The 20,141-nt window shown below is 51.0% G+C and overlaps 1 protein-coding gene across 4 annotated transcripts in view; it reads left to right on the top strand.

Annotated features, from left to right (window-relative positions):
* Cdh23 (cadherin related 23) overlaps window positions 1–20,141 on the top strand; it is a 331,360-nt gene that overhangs the window by 99,506 nt on the left and 211,713 nt on the right. For all 4 annotated transcript variants that reach the window (XM_038342224.1, XM_038342222.1, XM_038342223.1 and 1 more), the window contains exon 6: window positions 19,866–20,060. In XM_038342224.1, coding sequence (XP_038198152.1) covers window positions 19,866–20,060 — 195 coding nt within the window. The remainder of the gene's footprint in view (window positions 1–19,865; window positions 20,061–20,141) is intronic.

Here is a 20,141-nt window from a genome sequence, read left to right as displayed (position 1 = left end):
TGAGTGGAGAGCTGTGGCAGCCTGAGTCAGGAAAATCTCCTCCTGAGGCCCTGTCCACGGAAGGGCGTTGAGGCCTGGGACCTAAACACCTGGTCCAGTATGCAAAGAGTCCAGCAGCCCCTGTCCCCACTTCCTGGAACAGGGTTCCCACCTCTGGCCCAGCAGGAGCTATAGTTTGGCCCTCTCTGGAATTCAATTCCCCAGAGAGCCTGTAAGAAATATGTTATTACAGACTTCCCTCAGGGTCCAGCTTCCCTGGTGTGGGTGGCAAGGGCCCTGGCCAGCTGCACAATTGTTAGGTTCCCGGATGACCAGTGCTCTCTCTTCTCAGTGGTCTCTGAGCCAATCTGAGATTTCACTCCCCCGTGCTGGGCCACCAACATCTTATAAGTGACTTGGCTTTAACATCCCAGCGGAACAGCTTGCCTCTATTCAGTAGCCTGAATTGGACTGCGGGTCCTTAACTCTCCAGGCCACAGCTGGCAAGGAAAAAGGTCCTCCCATTGGATAGATGGGACACTAGACTCTGGCATGAGGACTTGCAGTTACCTTCATCCCCAAGGTGCAGTGTAGGGCCCAGGGTGCAGCCAGTTGGTTGTCAGCACCCCGTTGATTACTATACCACACATGGGGAGGGGCGGCACTCGTGGATGCTAAGAACTACATCTTCCTGGTCATGATCCCTACTAAGCAACTGGGTCCTGAAAGGGGAGTGAATGTCAGATGGGTCTCTAGGCATCTTGGGAGAGGGGTCCTGACTGGGTAAAAGGACTGAGGAAAAACCACATAGGAGGAGGAGGAAGAGGAAGAGGAGGAGGAGGAAGAGGAGGAGGAGGAGGAGAAGGAGGAGGAGGAGGAGGAGGAGGAGGAGGAGGAGGAGGAGGAGGAGGAGGAGGAACTTCCCATCATTCAGGCAACTGCTGCCTTAAAGGCAGGCGTGCCTTTTCAGGCTGAGGTAGGGCTGAGGTGGAAGAATCATCTTTTAATCAAAACCACATTCGATGAAGCTTTTATTAGTCACCTGGCCTTATTATAGTTATTTTTTACTCTGAAGCTTTTGGAGTTAATTTTCCTAGTTTTTTGCTGAGCTCCGGGCTGTGTGACTCACTGGAAACAGGAGCAACGCGGCCAGAAGTAGAGGGAAAAGAGAAAAGTGGGGGAGAAATCAAATCGAATAAGCTCACCTCATCCAGTGGACCAGGAGAGTGGACGGCAAACAACCTTAATAACAGAGGAAGGTTCCAGACAGAGGTGGGAACAGGCCGGTGAAATGAGGCCTAATCAGCCGGAGCAGGAGGGGTCCCAATCACTCCTAGCCTGGCAGGGGCAGGCAGAGTGGAGGAGACTGAGAGATGAGAGCCGACTAGGGCTGGGCAGGCAGCAATCAGGGCCTGGGCAGAGCCTGCCCACGCCCACTTTTCTTCCTTCCAGCTGAGAGAATGAGAATACTGGGGGGAGGGGGGAAGAGTGTTAGTTAACCCATTAGGAACAAGGGTAGAGAAGAGGAGTGGCAGGCCCACCCTAGTCCGGAGTCGCAGATGCACCATCTTGGGTTGCTCTGCATCCCCAGCCCTCCCTCCCACAGTCTGGGAAGCAGGGGCTACTTTACTAAGGAAGCCAATGAAGCAAAGAACACTGGTGGCAGGTGCCCAGGGTGAGGACATAGGCCTGTCTCATGCCTCTCTATCTTCAAAGAAACCTCAGCCCTTTTACTGTCATAGCCAGATAGGACCCCATCAAGTGGCTACTCCAATTTCTTCACAGTTAAATGGTCATTTTATGGATAGATTTAGACCTAGGGGTGGCCCAGGAGAGCTTGGGTCTCATATGTGTTCACAATGGGATAAGCCTGGGGCCAGAGCCAGGTGTAGCATCAGGGCTGTCCCTCTGGCTATGACAGTGGGAAAGGAAACCCACCAGTGCCCTACAGGCTACTGGAAGAGGGATTTGGCTCCACAGCACAGCCCAGGGCCCTAAGCAGCCCCAATGTGGCAGACACAGGAGCTTCCCCGAGCACACTGTCATGGAGTGGCAGTTATTTCAAAGCTCGCCTTGAGCTCCCTGGAGTGTCACGCAACATCGGAAGGACATACAGGTGGTATGGACCCAAGAGATGTACCAGGGCTGTCCTAGTTCACCTTGATATTGGTGTGATAAACACCTGTGATAAACAGTGTGAAAATGCTGTGATCAACACTGTGACCCAAAGTGACTTGGGAGGGAGGGGCTTATTTTATCGTGCAGCTTACATCTGTCACTGAGGGAGGCCAAGGCAGGAACACCAAGGCAGGAACACCGAGGCAGGAACACCGAGGCAGGAACACCGAGGCAGGAACACCGAGGCAGGAATTGAAAGAGACCATCGAGAGATGCTGCTTATTGGCTTGCTCTCTGTGGCCTGCTCAGCCTTGCTTTTTAAGCTTCACAAGACCACCTGCTCAAGGGTAGCATCACCCACAGTGGGCTAGGCCCTCCCAAGAATGCACCCCCAGACTTCTATAGGCCAATCTGATGAAGACAGTTCCCCAGCTGAAGCTCTTCTCTTCCCAATGACTCTCATTCATATCAAGTTTATAAAAACCAAACCAGCACAGGGCCCAAACTGCACAAGGCTGGTGTGTCTTTGCCCTCAAACACTTCTTGACGCAACTTTTTTTTTTTTTGAGTGCATGGCATGTGTGTATGTTGTGTTATATTGTGTAATTTATTTATATTTAATGTGAATGTACTGTGTAGGTATGAACATGTGTAAACAGTTGTCCACAGAGGCAAGAAGAATGCATCAGGTCTGTAGGAGCTGTAGCTGCAGGTTCTTGTGAAACACCTGATGTAGGTGCTGTGAACCAAACTCAGGTCCTCTGTTAGTAGCTGTAAATATTCTTAACCACTAAGCTATTTCTCCAGCCCCTTCCAATATAAACATTGTTGACTTGACACATAGTGGTTGCCCATGTTTCTGGGCTATAATGTGGCATTATAACACACAAACACCATATGCAATGATCAGATTGAGGTGGCGGCGTGCCTATCACATGTTCAAGGACATCTGGCCCTGTGAAGGATGGCCGTAGAGTCCTCACACTTGAGGCGAGTAGACCCCATCTTCCACGCTGTAACCCCTCTCCACGTCTGATCCCAAAGACCCACCCTACTGAGACCATGACTTTCAGACAGAGTCACTTCTCTCCGTTCACGTCAGCCACTGGCCCCGCTGTCTCCAGTGTCTCTCAGCCCGGATCTGTGCAGCCAAGTTGGAAATGAGAAAGTCACTGTCTCAGGCCAAGAACGTGTTTGGGCTGTGGTGGCCCCAGGCGGCTGTGAAGTGTTAGTGCGCCTCGTTCAGCCTTGATTCTTCAGCAGAGCAGAGTGAGAGATGCCCTGGTGATCAGGTGGCAACAGCGCAGGGCAGGCGCTCTCAGGCCCATGGCAGGAGCAAGCCCAGCCCGCTTCGGGGAAATCAAGGGATTCCAGCTCAGTAGAACGTGAAAGGTGACAGACATTTTCCTTGCACCCCTGCCCTTGAGCATCAGCTGACACATACCAGGGGTTCGGTAATGATATGTCAGATGACTGGATAAACACAGGAGGAACACGTTCTAGGCAGGGAACATAAGCAAGACCAGCAGATGTCAGATCTCAGTGGTGGAGAATGTAGGGGCCACTGTTCAGCTTCAGCTTCTTTCAGGCTAGATCTTAGGACGGGGGAGAGACTGGTGCCTGCAGACTTGCTGCTTGGCCTGCCCCACGAGAGTCGGTCCGGTGGGTGCCCTTCTACTGTGCAGTCAATGTTTATGGGATTAATAGAAGGGAGAAACTCGAGAGAAGAGTCAAAGGCTGTTGTCTGGCTTGCCTGCCGTTAAGAAAGGATGGTTTTTCAGGAGAGGGGAGGAGATGGCTCAGTGGGCAAAATCCTTAGGACACAACATGGAGAACTGAGGACGCTAGAATGTGCACATGGTCTGAGATTGACCCCGAAGGAAGCCTGTTGTCCTGGAAGCTTGAGCTCCAATGGGGCAGTGTTGAAGGGTGGAACCTTCTAGAAAGAGGGGTCTGGTGGTGGAAGGATATGTGCCCTGGATTCCACCATGGGAAGCAGTGGATTCTGGTCCCCATGCTGAGTACTAGAGCAGGTTATCATTAAGGTTGTTCCCCAGGTCTTGGACCTTTGTTCTCCATGCATTGGACTTTTCTACACTCAGCTGCTTTTGCCTACTCTTAATCCACTCTGTTGTGATATGGCCAAGAAATCCCCACAAGCGGCTGAACAAATGGACTGCCCATCTTGGAATTTTAACCTCTGAATTATGAGCCAGGTGAACTTCTTTTTTATTATAAAGTATACAGACACAGGTATTTTGTCACAGCAACGGAAACCAGATTAAAACCAGGAAGAAGGGGCGCTAGTAAGGAATCACTTGCTATGGCATAGAAAAGATTTGAGGGTGGGAGAGGTCGAAGAGCAGAGAACGAGGAAATCAGCTCTGGTCTCCGGCCTTACAGCTGTATACAGTACAATTGTCTCAGCACTCACAGAGCCAAGGATGCAATTTCCAGGGCAGATCTGTAGCTAACTTCATAGGTATGTAGAGTCTAAAGTGTCCTTGATACCCATGTTCAGGTATCAAGATGGTTGGTTTGAGACCCAAGGGCCTCCCTGGAATTGGAGTTCCCTTGGCTGCTGTGGTCAGGGCTAGGAGCCCCTCGGCCTCTCTCCTACCCACCGGAGGAGAGGGGCAACAGTCTAGGGAAGGCTCTGCGGCCTCTCCAGCCCACCTGGAGCTTGTCAACCGCGCGGTGATGGAGTGCATTTCTCTGCACAGCAATAGATTTGGGCCCAGCAGTTGGCTCTAAGTGCTTTCAGTCCTGATGTTTGGCAGTGTGTGCTAGGGGCAGTGGGAGGGCTGGGATGGGGGAGGGAGCCCAGGGGACAGGGAACCACAGCCTGCAGGAGCCTGCTATGTGCCTGAGTAAGTGCGACAGCCCTGTGCCTCACATCACACGCTGTGGCCAGGCAGTTTGTAGGGACAGGCGATCCTTGTATATTGGGTGAAGACAGCCTGTGGGTCAGTGCTCAGGCCAGTGGCAATAGAGGGCAGAAACCTGCTCCCTTCCCTGCACACGACTCCATTGTCTGCTTCATGTAGCAACAGTCCTGTCTGGCTAGATGCACTGTCCTCTGCTTAACAAGTTCTGGGGGACAGAATCTTAGACCTGTTAATAGAGCAGGCTGGATAGAAGCCAGAGCCCTCTATTGGGGATCCCCATACTGGGGAGCCTGAGAAAATCCAGCATGGACCATGTGCAAATAGCCTTCCCATAGATCTTTGGGTTGTGATACTGACCCAGGCCAGGGAAGGCACCGTGTACATCCATGGAGATGCAGGGTAGAGTATATAGTCTCCCGAGTTCTACCTAGGCTTCATCTTCAAGCAGGAAGCACCGTGTTCTAATAGACTTCATTCAGGAGTGGCGTTTCACTCACCTGACTTGAAATGGCCAGGCCTGTCTCCTTGAAAAGTCCCCTGCAGGCTGTACCCTGACTCCAGGCAAAGCCCTCCAGGAGTTCTTGAGAAGCCAGCTCCGAGGTTAGAGGGGCCACTGCTGTCTTCTCCGAGAGTGACAGACTGCCTGCAATCACCATAATTGATAGCTCAGGAGGCAGAGACAGTAAATAATTGTTCCACAAGTTTCCAGAATGAGTGTAATTAGTACAGTTAACAATGTTAGGTGATTAATCGGTCCATTTGGTGCCAGTGTGAATGAAGGAGACCGTGGACGGAAGAGGGAGCTGGAGCCCATCCCCCCCCCACACACACACACCCAACCTTGGACTGTAGCCTCTCAGTGAAGTGAGCCAGGATCTCATCTATAGAGCAGCAGTGTCTGAGGAAGAAGGCCGAGGGCAGGTCATCAGGCAGGGCCCATGGATAGGATGTGTCAGTAGAGGCCCGAGGGTGGGAATGCTGGATTTGGTCTCCGTGTTACTTTGACTGTTAGTCAAAAGTCAACATGCTGTGGCAGGTGGATTTTCACAGGAGAGGAACAATCCAGTTATGCTAGAGAATTCCAGACTTTGAGAGCTGGCCTCCAAGGGAGGTCATTTAGTGACAGTCCCTTGGCCACCGAGCTGAAGTGCTCTCAGGCATCCCTACTAGAGGAGACTGGTTCTCATTTCAAAGGCCTCTATTGGGAGCAGAGGCTTCTGAAAACAGGTACCAAGCAACTTTGAAATCACTTGGCCACTCTAACCTTTTGACGGTAGCAGCTTGATGTGCCCGGTTGGGAGTTCTGAAGTCTGGTACTGGGACTCACTGGGAACAGTCTTCCTTGAGTATGCAATGGAGGAGAGGCAACCTGTGTGCCAGCTATTTGGAATGTCAGCTCCATCCTAAGTACTCAGGCCAGTGCTGCTCTTTCTTCCAAGCTGGTTTCTTAGGATCTTGCTCATTGTGGTTTCTTGAGAGCCTTGCTTATTAACCCCCAGAGAATTAAAAATGGTTTTGACCATGACTTTAGGGCAGTCTGAGGGTGTGAGGGGCAACTAGGGAGAGGGCAGCTGTGGCAGCTTCTGGGGTCCCAAATGAAGCACCAAGCAAGGGAGTGGAGAGTTGGATGGAACTGTCATGTGTAGCCAGCTATTTCCTGCTGTCCCTAGGGTGCTAATCTTGGCCAGGTGCAGCAAGGAACTTCTCTTGCAATGACTTGGAGCTTTGGAAGCTGTATACTAACGCAGAGCTGTATCCCAAGCATGGCTTCAATTCTGCGGAGCTGGGTGTCAGTCCCTTGACCTCCCTGAATAGTTCTCTTTTCCAGAGAAGTGTGCTGAGGACCAAAAAGCATTTATAATTTAATACCAGTGCTGCTTACTGGACCCAAGGCATCTGAAGTTTTGGGGTGCGACATTAAGACAAGACTCACTATGGGAAACCCTACCCAGGTGCACCTGAGGGCACCCATTATTGCTACTCCCTCCCCACTCTCCTAAACTCAGGGCAGAGTGTATACATTGGACAAGATGGAGTTTTGCAGGGCCAACCTCAGTTTCATTCCTGACATGGGAGGGACTCCCTATCTGGGGGTAAGCTCTTTGGAAAAAAAAAAAGAAAGACCTTGTAGGTTGGGGGAGGGATGAGAGTCACGAGCCAACCCTTCAGCACCCTCCTGCAAGCCCCCAACACAAAAGTATAGAACATACACACATGCATCTGCAAGCCAGTACCAAGGAACAGAGCGGAGCCCAGACCTAATGATTCGTGATTATTATTTGAAGGGTCCCACTGTTACAGATTTATTTGTCATTTCTTGTAATAACACCGATGGTAATGAATTCATTTGTATTAATGTGAGTGTCACGCGGACTTCCATGCAGATTCTGCATTAATTAATGTACCATTAAAGCAAAGTGTCGCCCAATTAATATCAAATGGAGGTGAGGCTGCCAGGGTCCTCTTCATCTGGGTTTCATTTGAAATTCATGGTGTTAGCACTCCATTTAATGAAAGGCAGCAACTTCTATCCCAAGCTCTCCCATTTCCTGTGGACAGAGTACCAGCCTGGGAGCTGCTGTGTGTCACCACTCGCTGTGGTGACAAAAAGGAGGAAGGATGGGAGGACATCTCATAGAGATGTCTTTGCATCCTTAACTGTAGGTGGGGTAGAAGAGGCCTTGGAACTTTTTCGAATTGGACCAGGTGGCTGGTCAGTTCGACCCATTGTGGAGTTACCTTCCCTACTCAGTTCATGAGGCAGTGCATGTCCAAGGACCACTTCTGAGTGACGTTTCTGGGCCTCCATCTTTTCTTGGGGTCTGTCTGGAGGCCATCTGTAGTCTACATGGGATAGGGCCTCTGAGTGTGCCTGAAGCCAGTGGAGGAGTCCAGCCGACCATGGTTAATAAGGAGCTAGCCACTGCCCTATGCCTTTCACAGGCCCTGACTTGCCCAAGACATCAGAGACAGAGGCCCTACCATCTCAGCCTTTAGAATGTATAAGTTCTTTAGGTGAGAGGGTATTCTGGCCACCTCCAGGCAAGCCATAGAACCCAAGGCTGCCAATCCCTGGCAGTGATGAAGTTGGTCACTAGATATCAGCCAGTCTAAACTAGATAATGCAGAATTCTTTTGTCTGCAGGACCCATCCCTAGGGATTGTGATATCCATCAGCGAGTTAAGGAGACTGACTCACAGGACACCAGGCTTCTTTGCGTCTTGGCCTGTGGTGCCTTTTGCTGTCTGAGTTCTTCCTTTATGGATGGCCCCTTGTGAGACAGTGCCCTCTAAGCTTGGTATAGGGTGAGCCCCTCTGGCAGAGTGGAACACCAGAATCTGTTTTATTCCATCCCTGAGAGTGTCACATATGCCTGTAGAAAGGAAGGCTCTTTAAAAAGGAAAGAGAAGTCACAGAGATCCAGGACAGGCTCTAAAAAAAGCTGCAGAGAAACCTTGTCTCAAAAAACCAAAAAAAAAAAAAAAAAAAGAAAAGAAAAGAAAAGAAAAAAGGAAAGAGAAGAAGATGGCTGGTGATTTCCCCCTTCAGAACCTGCAGCCCTTGTGTATCTGATGATGGAAGTCACTTTCCAGCAAGGGTACCTCCCGTTTGCTGCAGGAAGGGTGTGACTGTACCTTGTCTAGGACTACACTTGGGGGCCACACAGTCCAGATCCTCAGCGCTCTGGCTCTGGGTCATGGTCCACACCCATCCCCAAGAAGCTAAGACTGATGAGCAGTTGGGCAAGCCACCTTCCATCCTTGTTCGGACAGGGTAAGAGAAGGCCAGGTAATTTGAGCTCTCCAGTGACCACCTGAGTGACGACGGCCAGGGCCCCTTTGCTTGAGTCTTGACATTCCTGAGCCAGGGTCTGTTCTCTGCCCTGGTGCCACGCAGGATTCTCTGAAAAATGTATGAGACAGAGGCTGGTGGTGGTTCGACACTGGTACCATCTCAGAAATCCCCAGCTAGTGCCAACCAGTTCTGGGTATAGGTATCTTCTCAAGTCATTTTTTCTCCCTCTCAAGACAGGGTACCCTGAAGTCCAGGCTGGTCTTGAACTTCCTATGTAGGTAAAAACGCCTTGAACTCCTGATCCTCCTGCCTACACTTCCTGAGTGCTGGGATTACAGGTGTGTGCCACCATGCCAGGTTTCCAATTTCTCTCCACCTATTAAGACTTAAACCACCTTCCCATAGTCCCCAGGACCCAGTGAATTTCTTGGTCACCCTATTCTGCCTGGTTCAGGGTCAATGCCAACCAGTTCTCGGTAAGCCTTCAGCCTCTGTGAAACCTACTTGCTGTCCCCTACACCCCTCCTGCCTCTGGCTCTGTCCATCCAGGTGCTCTCCAGGTACTAAGTGACAGCCTCTCACCATCTGAAGGGCGGTAGCTGTACCCATAGGAGTGGGAGGGGAACAAGCCACAGCACCCTATGCCATCCTTGCTCCCATCCAGCCTCTGCTGCTTTTGCACCCACCTCTCCATCTGGGTACTCTTCTCGGTTCTTTTGTGGAGCACAGGAGAGGGAGGAGCCAGAGGGGAGAGGCAGGAGGGAGGCTGAGAACTGTTGCTGTCTCCTTATTCCAATCCATTCATTAGCAATAGCTGCCTGAGCTGTAAGGCCTGCCCTAAGGAAATTTACATATTCATTTGTTTAGCACAACCCATCATCAAGGGAAGGAATAAGGCTTAGGGCTGGGAGATGGAGCCCCTTTGGGTTGGAGATAGAGGGGGATGAATGCATCTCTGCTGAGAACAGGGCAGGAACCTCAGGCTTCAGGATCCAACCCTCCCCACTAGAAGTGACATTTGCAGAACACTTTATAGATCTAGACTATACAGACCATTTGTCTGCCCAGGTGGCCACTCTTCACCCCCATGCCTGCCCCAGGTTGTCAGAGCCTAATCTTCCTTAGACACCTACTGCACACGGAGCCCTTTCCGTGGTGTTTCCCATAAGGGACAATAATCTTATTGTGTGCATCCCACTGTTAGGAACCTGAGAACCAGAGAGTCTGTCCAGCATCCCTAGAGTGCACAAAGTGTGCAGCTGGGGCTCCTACCACAACTCCTTCATAGCCCCACATTCTGTATTTTCTCCCACAAGGACTTTTTTCATGAGCTCACCATTTCTTAGCTGGAAAGGTAAGGAATGACCAAGGCAGTCTTCCCCCTTGTTTTCTAAACCTGTCCAGGACAGATGGACGAATGAGCCTGATGGGTCCTAGCCATTTACTCATCCAGGTACTCCCCGCAAAGAACACTGACACTTGTCACTTACGAATCTGGGTCCTTAAAATGACCTAAGTCATTTCCGTGGCGCCACTGACCGGCACTGGCATTCCCTGGTACTGAGCCAAAATGGCATCATGGGTCCTAGTTTCCCAAGGTCCCTTTGTCCATCACACCCTGCTCCTGGGCACTAGGGACAGTGGCCGTATGATGATTAAAAGCTTAAGCTGTAGAGCAGCCCGCTGGGGTGTGAGCAATGTCACACTGCTCTGGAATCCAAAGGATGGAGGGATAACACAGTCTGCCACCCAGCTGCTGTGTGAACTGAGATGACACACTTAGAGCCCCATGCAGGAAATCCTCCACAGATGGAAGCTGCCCTCCCCCCAGATCCATGAAAGGCTAGAAAAACAAACAAACAAAACAAAACAACAAAAACTTCTAGGAGACTCCGTGCATCCAAAATCTACGAGGTCTCGGGACCACCTGCAGCTCCAGCCTCCGGGTCCAATCCCTGGACTTGAGGTCATTTGTTAGCACGACTCCCAGTGGACACACACACACACAGACACCCTGGATTCTTATCTTGGAATTTTCTGACTCTGTAGGAGGGTGTGAAGGTTTTGTTAGGGCCTTTGATAGCATTTGGTGTGTTTGTTCGTGGTGCCAGGCATATAGAACCCCAGGCTTTACCCATGATGGGTGGTCAGGGTCCCCAGCACCCACTCAAACCCCCAGGAAACCTTGATTCTTGAACATTTCATTCACCACATAAGAGTATCCCACATCCAAACTTTTCAGGACCAGGAGTGTTGCAAACTTCAAGTCTGAATGCATTTTCATGGACCTAACGAGTTGTACACTCTTAATGTGGAAATCTGAAATCCTGATGCATTCTGAGCCTTCTGCTGATACCCAGAAAGCATGGACTCTGCAACCATTTCAGCTTTTCCCATCTCAACCTCAGCTACGCTGAAGGTGGCACAGAGATTATTATACCCATTTCCTGGTTGGGAAAACCGAGGTTTCATATATGCCCACTGATGTCCTACAGCCACCAAGAATGGAGTCAGGCAGAGGGTCATAGAGCAGCAAGAGCATAACCCAGATGTGCAGAGACAGTTGTCTCTAGGTTTCTCCATTTCAGCCAACTGACTTAAAGGTGATAGTCCGCAGATGGAACCTCCATTTTCCCGGAAACCAGAAGCTGAGCTGAGACAGGATGAAGCCTCCAGCATCTAATCACACTAACAGCTCAGGCTAGGACTAGAAGTGAGAAGAATAGAGTCAGATCCCAAGGGTCCTGCCTCCAGTCCCTGTTCCTAGAATTCATTCACTTCTCCTATTTGCTTACTTTGTGTTCCACGAGCCGATCATTTCCTTGTCCTTAAATATTCTAGCATAATTGATCACTTCTTAGTATGTTAAAAGGAATTCCTTACCTTCCTCCTATATTGGATCAGTTGAGGGGTTTTTGGGTTTTTTGTTTTTGTTTTTTTTTTTTTTGGACAGGTCTCAAGTCCTTGCCCCAGCTCCCAGCCTGCAGTCTGGAGTCCCTTAACAAAGCCATCTAGAAAGGGACCTGTGATCTGCTGCAAGAACTGGGGACCCAACCTCATTTGGGTCCAAAAGACTTCTGCCTCCAGTCCCATCCTCAGCCCTACACAGTCCCTCACCTACGGTGTAATGTGAACTTCGCGGGTCCTGGGCTTTTCTAGACACAACCTCCTGGCCTCCTAAGACAACCATCTGTTTCCAGTTTCCACAGCTTCATTGGCATCTCTCGTGTGCTGTGGTCCCCTCTACTGTTCTCTTTGCCCTTGTGGACTTAATGCATTTTTAATTTGCTTTAAGTCATCTTGGTGAGGGGCTGGGACCAAAACAGACATAAATGAATGTGTTGCGTCTGCCATGTTTGCTGGAAAGACCCTGACTCTTCAACAATATCTGTCTCGCGCCTTCTACAGACAAGAGACAGCCTAAAAACTGTAAAGGGGCCAAGGCACATGGCAGCAAGAGAGGTCTGGGGAGAACTCCAGAGCCACTCCTGCAGGTTGCAATCAGGAGCTAGTGGCTGTTCAGTAAGCATGTTTGTGGCCGTCTATCTGGCTTCCTGCAAAGGCAATACATGCTGCAAAGCAGGGCTCAGAGTTGTATGAATCTTCTGGAAAGATCTGACCACTTGGGGTGCCATCCCAGGGAAGAGTCTTCCAGCAACATCAGGTTGAACATGTGCCACCCCCTGAGAAGAGAGAACAGACAGTGATCAGGAGAAGAGATGTCATGAAATGAGTTCTCCTAGCTTTTTTTCATAGGGATGGGCCACAGATCTACACATGCAGGTTTGTGCCTGCCTAAGAGTGCCCTGCCTTGACCATAATGAAACCCCAGAGAGCTCCAGAGAGACCAGGTATACACCTGTCCCTGCTCCTTCATGCTCCTTCAATTGGCCATTTCCACCTGCCCTTCCTGACTTCCATACTTCTGATCTATATGAACCAGGACTACAATGCATGTCCTCTAGACCCTATTGTCCTATAGACCCTATTCCTTCCCCTCCGTAGTCAATAGGTGACAATAAGAATGTCATCAAGACCTCTGGAAGTGGCACCTTGCCGAGGCAATCCATGGAACCCCAAAACACAGGTGCCTCCCTGGCCCCGAGAACTAGGCAGTCATCCTTCCTGTTGTACTAGGAGCTTTCTTGTCATCTGAGAAAGTACAAGGAACTCAAGGTACCCTGTTGCTTCTGGAATTCCTCCAGGGTTAAAGTGTCCATCAGTCCTGTCTCCTCTAACCTAGACCAGCTCTCACCAGGCTGCATCCCCAGCTAACCTCTCTCTTCTCCTCCGCCCTACCCGAGGGATGGCTCCTAGCCTCTGAGTGGCTCACACGTGTTCAAGAAGGGTCTTCTCCCAGCTCAGATCCACCAAGCCACCTGCACCTTGTCAGAACTCCATCTGCTGGGAATTTATTACTAATGCATTTCCTAACAGGCTCTATAATAAGATATTAAAGACTGTAGCTGCATCTAGCAAGCATTCCATAAATATTAATAATGCCTTTAGAGATAGCACCTAAGCAGAGATGGTTGCGGGTTTGTCTGGATTTGGTCAAGGGTACAGAATTCATCTAGCCGGGGAGGGGCCCCATGATCGTGAGAAGTGTGATCCGCGAGCTGCCAGTTCTTTCTCCCACTTGTCTTTCTGCCCTTAAAAAAAAAAAAAAAGTGGCTGTCTTTTTTTTTTTTGAGACAGGGTCTCACATAGCCCAGGCTGGTTTTGAACCTCTGATCCCCTTGCCTCAACCTCCTCGGTGCCTAGATTCCTAGTGTGCACCACCACAGCTGATGTTCTCAGTGCTGGGGATCGAACCCAGGGTTCTGCATGCTGGGCAAGCATTTCTACTAATGCTTTTCTCTAGCCAGATACTTTCTCAGTTCATTTCCTTTGTTTACAACTTTCCCTCCATAGTGTCTCCTTGTGCCTTTGATTTCTGTCCCAACAACTGTGTCCTGGCCCCGGCTCCTCCAGGACATTCTTCCCTTCTGATTCCCTTTTTCCTTTGGGTCCCAGCTGTCCTTTCCCTGCCCCATCCCACTTTTCTTTGTGTCTGTTTGGCTTTCTCTCTCATCACTCTCTCCTCTCTTTAGCTCCAACCTTCCATGCATTGTCCCCTCCCCCGCCTCTCTCCCTGGCAGTGTACAGCCCCCCACCCTACTCTGTTCCAGTGAGCACCCTAAGCCACCTCCAGAGAAGCCTGGAGTAGAATGTAGCTCAGCCTGCATGGGAGAAGCAAGCCATTCATCATTATTATTAACGAACAAGATCCCGAGCACGGCAGAACTTTCCCAGAGTCTATTCCCTTGTCACCCCAAGGAGTAGCAACAAGATTTATTTGTCTCAGAATTGCACAGGGTGGCCCATTTACAGCCGGCCCATCGCAAGTGATGTGGAGCTTAAATGGGGGGCTGGAGGAGGCGGAGGCCTGCCCTGCCTGTGACCTATGTGGTATGGCCATTTGCTGAAAGGGGCAGCCTGAGATTTGAAAGGGACAAGGGCTATAGAAGCGTCACTCCGGGTTGACTGTGACAAGTGCGTGATCGGGCTGTTTCTTGCTCATTCTGTCACCTGCCACAGCCGTGTGAATCATTGCAGTGATCTGTGTTGATCTGTACATTCAGAAGGGATAGTCAGCGAGTGAGTGTTGGAGCCTCTGAGTCACGTCCAGCAAGCCCTGGCCGAGCTGTGACCAGGGAACGGTGGCCAGGTATTTAGATTTCTATGCTGACTGTGGGCACTGACGGGGAAGGATGCCAGCAGGAGAAGTGGGGGAGCCTGTGGTGTTGTTTGGGAATAAGGAGCCCTAGCACATGTTTAAGGCATGTTCTAGAGGTGTCAAATGGGAGCAAAGAGCTAAGACCCACAGAAGCAAAAAGGTGTCCGCGAGAAACACCTCACATGTCAGGTCCCACACAGCAGCAGCCAAAGGGGTGTGTGAGGATCAGTGTAGAGAGGACCCAGGGAGCCTCACCTCCTCCCTCCCCTAGATGGATATTCCCCTCACTGCACATGGACCTGTCCCAGTGCCCATCCCACCCCTGAGTGGATGCTGTTTCCCTTAGCAAATTGATTTAATTTCCATAACCTTATCTGATTGGCCTATGCAGGTCAGGTGGTTACTCTGGCACCAATCAAATAGATCCTGGGTCTGAAGTTGCTTGGCGCGTGACCTGGCTCATCTCTTGAGCGGAGCTGAGGAAGGAGGGTGGATGAGGAGGCACGTTGGCTTCTGTGGGAGGTTGAGGAAAGCTGTATAAGAACCAAAACATTTGGTTTGCAGCCGCCTGTCAGGAGCCATGGTGAGACCTGGATCACCCATCAGGAGCCACGGCTAGCCTAGGGCAGAACATAATACCTCCCTGGGCTCACTTCTCTCATCTGTCAAATGAGTGGCCTGGCCCAGAGGATCTCCTCTTGAAGCCCCTGCATCCAGAATGGTCCATAGTCAGAACTGGCCTTTTGGTTTAGGGACGTCCCCGGCCTCAGCTTACCCCTCATCTTAGGCCCAACTCTCTCTTCCTCTTATAGGCTCTACACCCCCTGCAGGGTCCCTTGGGAATATTTCCCAGGCTTGTTTGTTGCAGAAACAAGGAACCAATACATGGACAGGTTCTCTACTTGAATTGAAAAGAAATACTACATTTATTTGCCTGTACACACATGCACACACACACACACACACACACACACACACACACACACACACGGACCTCCTGTGGGAGTTAGCTTTCTCCTTCTACTGTGTGAGTCCCAGAAGTCAGACTCAAGCCATCAGGCATGGCAGCGAGTGCCTCTTCTCACTGAGCCGTCTCTCCATACCAAAGGTACCTGTCCAATTTCATGGTGAAGAAATTCATCCGTAGGCTCTCCTCCTTTTACATGGGGTCTCATCTCCCCATGCCTGGGATGCCATTTCACTGCTAGAATAACAGGGCTGCGCAGTGACCGTTTGTTGAGTGTTGCTGCATGTCTCCTGTAAGATGCATATCCTATTATTCCCACCTCATCCTGTGTAATTCTTTCCCACATCGTCCCCGAGAGGCTGTGCCATTAACGGTTCCATTTTACACACGAGGACCTGGAAATCAAAAGGGGTTAAACAGTTGATACATTACCTGGGTTGTGAATTTGGGGGTCTGACTCCAGGTTCCTGCTCTGAGCCTCCAAGTTCCACTGTCTACAGGGACCAGATGTGCCTGGCCCCCGAGAATCTGCTTGTGCTGAGAAGGCAGGCCTGTGTCACCATCTGTGCATCCCTTAGAGCAGCAGCTGGCACTGGAGAGGCTCTAGTGTGTGTGCTGATCCTTGGTAGAGCATGGGGCCCGGGATCCGAAATGCGGGAAGTCAGCACTCTTTCTGCCCAATGTCTTCCCTTCTAAGTTTATGAATGGCTCTTTGCCAGGGTCATTTAAAACCTATCCTAAGTTATGCAGAAATCAAATGGGTTTTCACTGTGTGAGACACTGTCCCCAACGTTGGGCACAAATGGGCCTTCTAGTCCCCATCTCCAGTGTCCTCTGGGCCTCACGCCTGACTCCAGAGACCCGATGTTCACAGAGCCTAAGAGTTTGTCCTAGACCATGAAGTGTGGACAGGCGAAATGTCCTCATCCCTCTGGGATGGAGCCTCTAGTGACGTCTGATGGGGCCGTATTGCTGAGCTGAGCTGTATCCTGCACGAGGCCTGCGTCTCTAAAACATATCTGGGCATGTGTGTGCTTTAGAGGGGAGTGGTTAGGGCATGGAACTGGAGGCTGAGGGAGCATCACGGTGGAGGCTGTCTTTATGGAACCCTGTACCAGGGGAGCTTGATCTTCTAGCTACAGATTTACAGGTGACTGTGATCATGAGGGTCCAAAGGAAAGAGATCTTCTTAGATAGCTTCAGTGAAGGCATGTCTGGGAAATGCCCACTTTCAAGGGGGGTAGTGTATTAGTCACTTTCCAGGGCTGAGACAAAAGACCCAAAGAAATCATTTTAAGATGGCTGGAGAAATGGCTCCTGAATATGCACAAGGACTGAGTTTGGTTCCCAGCAGCAAGAACAACAACAATAAAAAGTAAAAATAAAACTAAAAAAAAAACAACAAAACAACAACAACAACAAATGTGGCACATGGCTGTAACTCTGGGGCCAGGGAGGCAGAGGCAGGAGGATCCTTAGGGTTCATGAGTCAGCCAGTCAGTCTAGCTGAAACCATCAGCTCCAGGTCCTGCGAGAGATCTAGTCTTAAAAAAAAAAAAATAGGAAGTGACTGATGAAGGCACCAGTACCAACCTCTGTACTTCCGTGCACACATGCATGCACACCCACACTCATGTGTATGCATGTGAGCATGACCACATGGGCAGACATACGTGCACATGAAGAGAGAGAAGAAAGAAACTGACTTAAAAGAAGGGAAGGTGTATTGGGGTTCACAGCCTAAGAGGTTTCTGCCCATAGCTGTTTGGTTCTATTGCTGTGGGCCTATAGTGATGTAGACTATCATGGTGGGAAGGATGGACTGAGCAAGGTGCTCACTTCATGGCAATCAAGAAACAGGGAGAAGGAGAAGGGAAAGGAGAGAGGGAGAGAAGGAGAGAGGGAGGGGGGCAGTACCTAACTTCCTCCAGGAGGGCCCCTCTTCCTAGATGCTCTGCTGCCTCCAGCAGCACCTCAGGCTAGGGAGCAAGCCTTCAACATGGGATCTTTGAGGGACATGGAGGATCCAAGCAGGTAGGCAGGAGTGGAGGAAGATAAGGACTGTTGAAGCACCCACGGCTGGCCATGGAGAGAGGTACCGCCTACTGCAGGGGCTCATGGGAAAAGGGGTGGGACCTTGCACTCAGGCTTTTCTCCTCCCCCTCCCCAGCTCCTGTCAGCCCTACCCCCACTCCCAATTGGTACAGTCTATCAGGAAGCCAGCAAGCAAGGGAACTGAGGTCTGGGGTGGGGGTGGGGGGGGGTGGACACAGAGCAGGCTACCCTGTGGTGCAGAGGCAGGGAAGGCAGACAGGGAATGCCAGCACAGTGTTTTTAATGCTTACTGTATTTCCTGAGACCTCCCTGCCCTACCCTACCCTGCCCTGCCCTGCCCTGCCCTGTGGTGACCTGTCTGTACAGTTCTAGTAGGTGATCTGATGAGACAGTCATAGCATCTACCTTCTGGACATGTAGATGTTGGAGAGTTTACGCTAGTGAGCTGTAGGTCTGCCCTCTTCCCACTAACCCAATAAGATAGCATTAACATTAGCATACAGAAAGGGGATTAAGGAACAGAGAGTTTAGGTGACTGACCCAGAGACACACAGTGAGGCTGGAATTCCAGTTGGTGTTCTGGCTATGCCAGAAATGCTACCTCTTGTCCACTGTACTCCCAACAGATTAGCTTCATGGAGACAAGATGGGGAGAGGGCAGAACTAGTGGAGGGTGCAAGGGAGCTGCTGGGTTGGAGCAGTACAAATGGCTCCATGCAACTAGGAAATAATGCATGAAGGACAATCCAGGGCCAGTCTGTGTGGGGTGTTCTGTGCCAAGGGTACTGGGGATCTACAAATGGTGACCAGGGGAGAGGCTTCCCACTGCCAGTCTTCTGTTCCCATCAGCAGAGTGTTAGGGGATGTCCCGTCAGCCCCATACTAGGCCATCAATGGAGGAGAATTGGCCAGCTCTGGTAGGACCATAGCAACTCAGAAGCTGGGCTCTCCAGAAGCACTGGTTGGCCCGAAAGAGCCAATTCCATGGTTCTAGGACAGCCTTGGTTGTAGAGGTTGAGATCACGTGCTTGGAATCAGCAGCACTTGAACCCAAGGCCTTGCTCGCTTGCCCATTTCCTCGCTGTGTGGCTTTGGACAAGTTGCCCCCTGTGCCCCATACCAGTGCTGCGGCAAGTAGGTATAACTGGTGGTTTTCACCTTCCCCTCCCTGCAAAGGGCCTCCTTCAAGTGTCTTTCCTACAGTGTGTCCAGACTTTCTACAGTATAGAGAAATCCATGCGGCCAGTGATGAACAGACACTGTGGAGACAGGGGTGGACAGGGGCAGGCAATATAGCAGACGCTCAGAATATAACCACTTAGTGCTGCCGAGGTCTGACCGTGTGCTCGCGGGACTGTTCACTGTCTAGTCTGCGTGCCAGGCACCCTCTGAGGCCAATGGAACTGCAGGCTGTGAGGGAGGGTGAGAACTGGCTGAGGCCCACAGGCCAGGGTGGTGAGTTACAGGGCGTGGCATATAAACTGGGACTGGAGAGATGGCTCAGTGGTTAAGAGCACCGCCTGCTCTTCCAAAGGTCTTGAGTTCAATTCCCAGCAACTGCATGGTGGCTCACAACCATCTGTAATGAGATCTGGTGCCCTCTTCTGGCATGGAGGCAGAATGTTGTATACATAATAAATAAATAAATAAATCTTTAAAAAAAAAAAAAAAAAAAAAAAAAACTTCCTGGGGAATGTGGAAGCCCCATCCCAGCCTCGTGAGGAAGTGGCCTTCACCCGCCACCCTGAGTCAGAAAGGGACAAGGCTTACATGAATGATAGAACAAGAGTTACAGCATCCTGGAATGCTCCTTGGAGGCAGAGTCAGCTAGGCAACTACAGATACTCAGCTGACAGGATGGCAGGGGAGGCCCCTCCCCTTGGAGCCTCCAAGCCTCCCTCCCCCCCCCCCCCAGCCCAATCCAGGTACACACCTCCCAGTCTTCCTTGCCCTTGGCAGATTCCCACAGGCAGGTTCCTAGTCACCCTCCAGGGCAATCTGCTGCAGCTTGAGCAGCCAAGGGGCTCTGGACGAAGGAAGCGGATCCACCAAGAAATGGGTTTGGGGACCGAAAGGCCCCTCTTCCAGGACTCTGGGATAAGCAGGCCGTCTTTGGGGCCCAGTGCTCTTACAGCCACCAGGAGGCCATCAAAAAGGGGAAGAAAGAAATCATGCATTTTACATTCCTCCGAACCCGCTTAGAATGGAAATGACAGGCTGGGTTCGGTTGGCTGCAGGGGCACGGTTAATGGCCTTTGCAGGGCGGGAGGAATGGCGGCTGACGGGAGCAGCTGCTTCAGGTGAAGTGAGACTCAACCTCTTATTTACTTTGCTCTCACTCAGAACACACCAGTGGGGACGCCCATCTTCATCGTCAACGCCACCGATCCTGACCTGGGTGCCGGCGGCAGCGTCCTCTACTCCTTCCAGCCCCCATCTCAGTTCTTTGCCATCGACAGCGCCCGAGGCATCGTCACCGTGATCCGGGAGCTGGACTACGAGGTCACGCAGGCGTACCAGCTCACAGTCAACGCCACGGTGAGTCACCGCCCTGGGCCTCCAGTGCCTACCATTTGCTTCTTCTCATCTAGAAGGAAACAGGATATTCCAAGGAGACTT

This window comes from Arvicola amphibius, chromosome 9 (assembly GCF_903992535.2).
Source record: "Arvicola amphibius chromosome 9, mArvAmp1.2, whole genome shotgun sequence".
Classification (NCBI taxonomy): domain Eukaryota; kingdom Metazoa; phylum Chordata; class Mammalia; order Rodentia; family Cricetidae; genus Arvicola; species Arvicola amphibius.
This window is presented reverse-complemented; position numbering and strand designations above follow the sequence as displayed.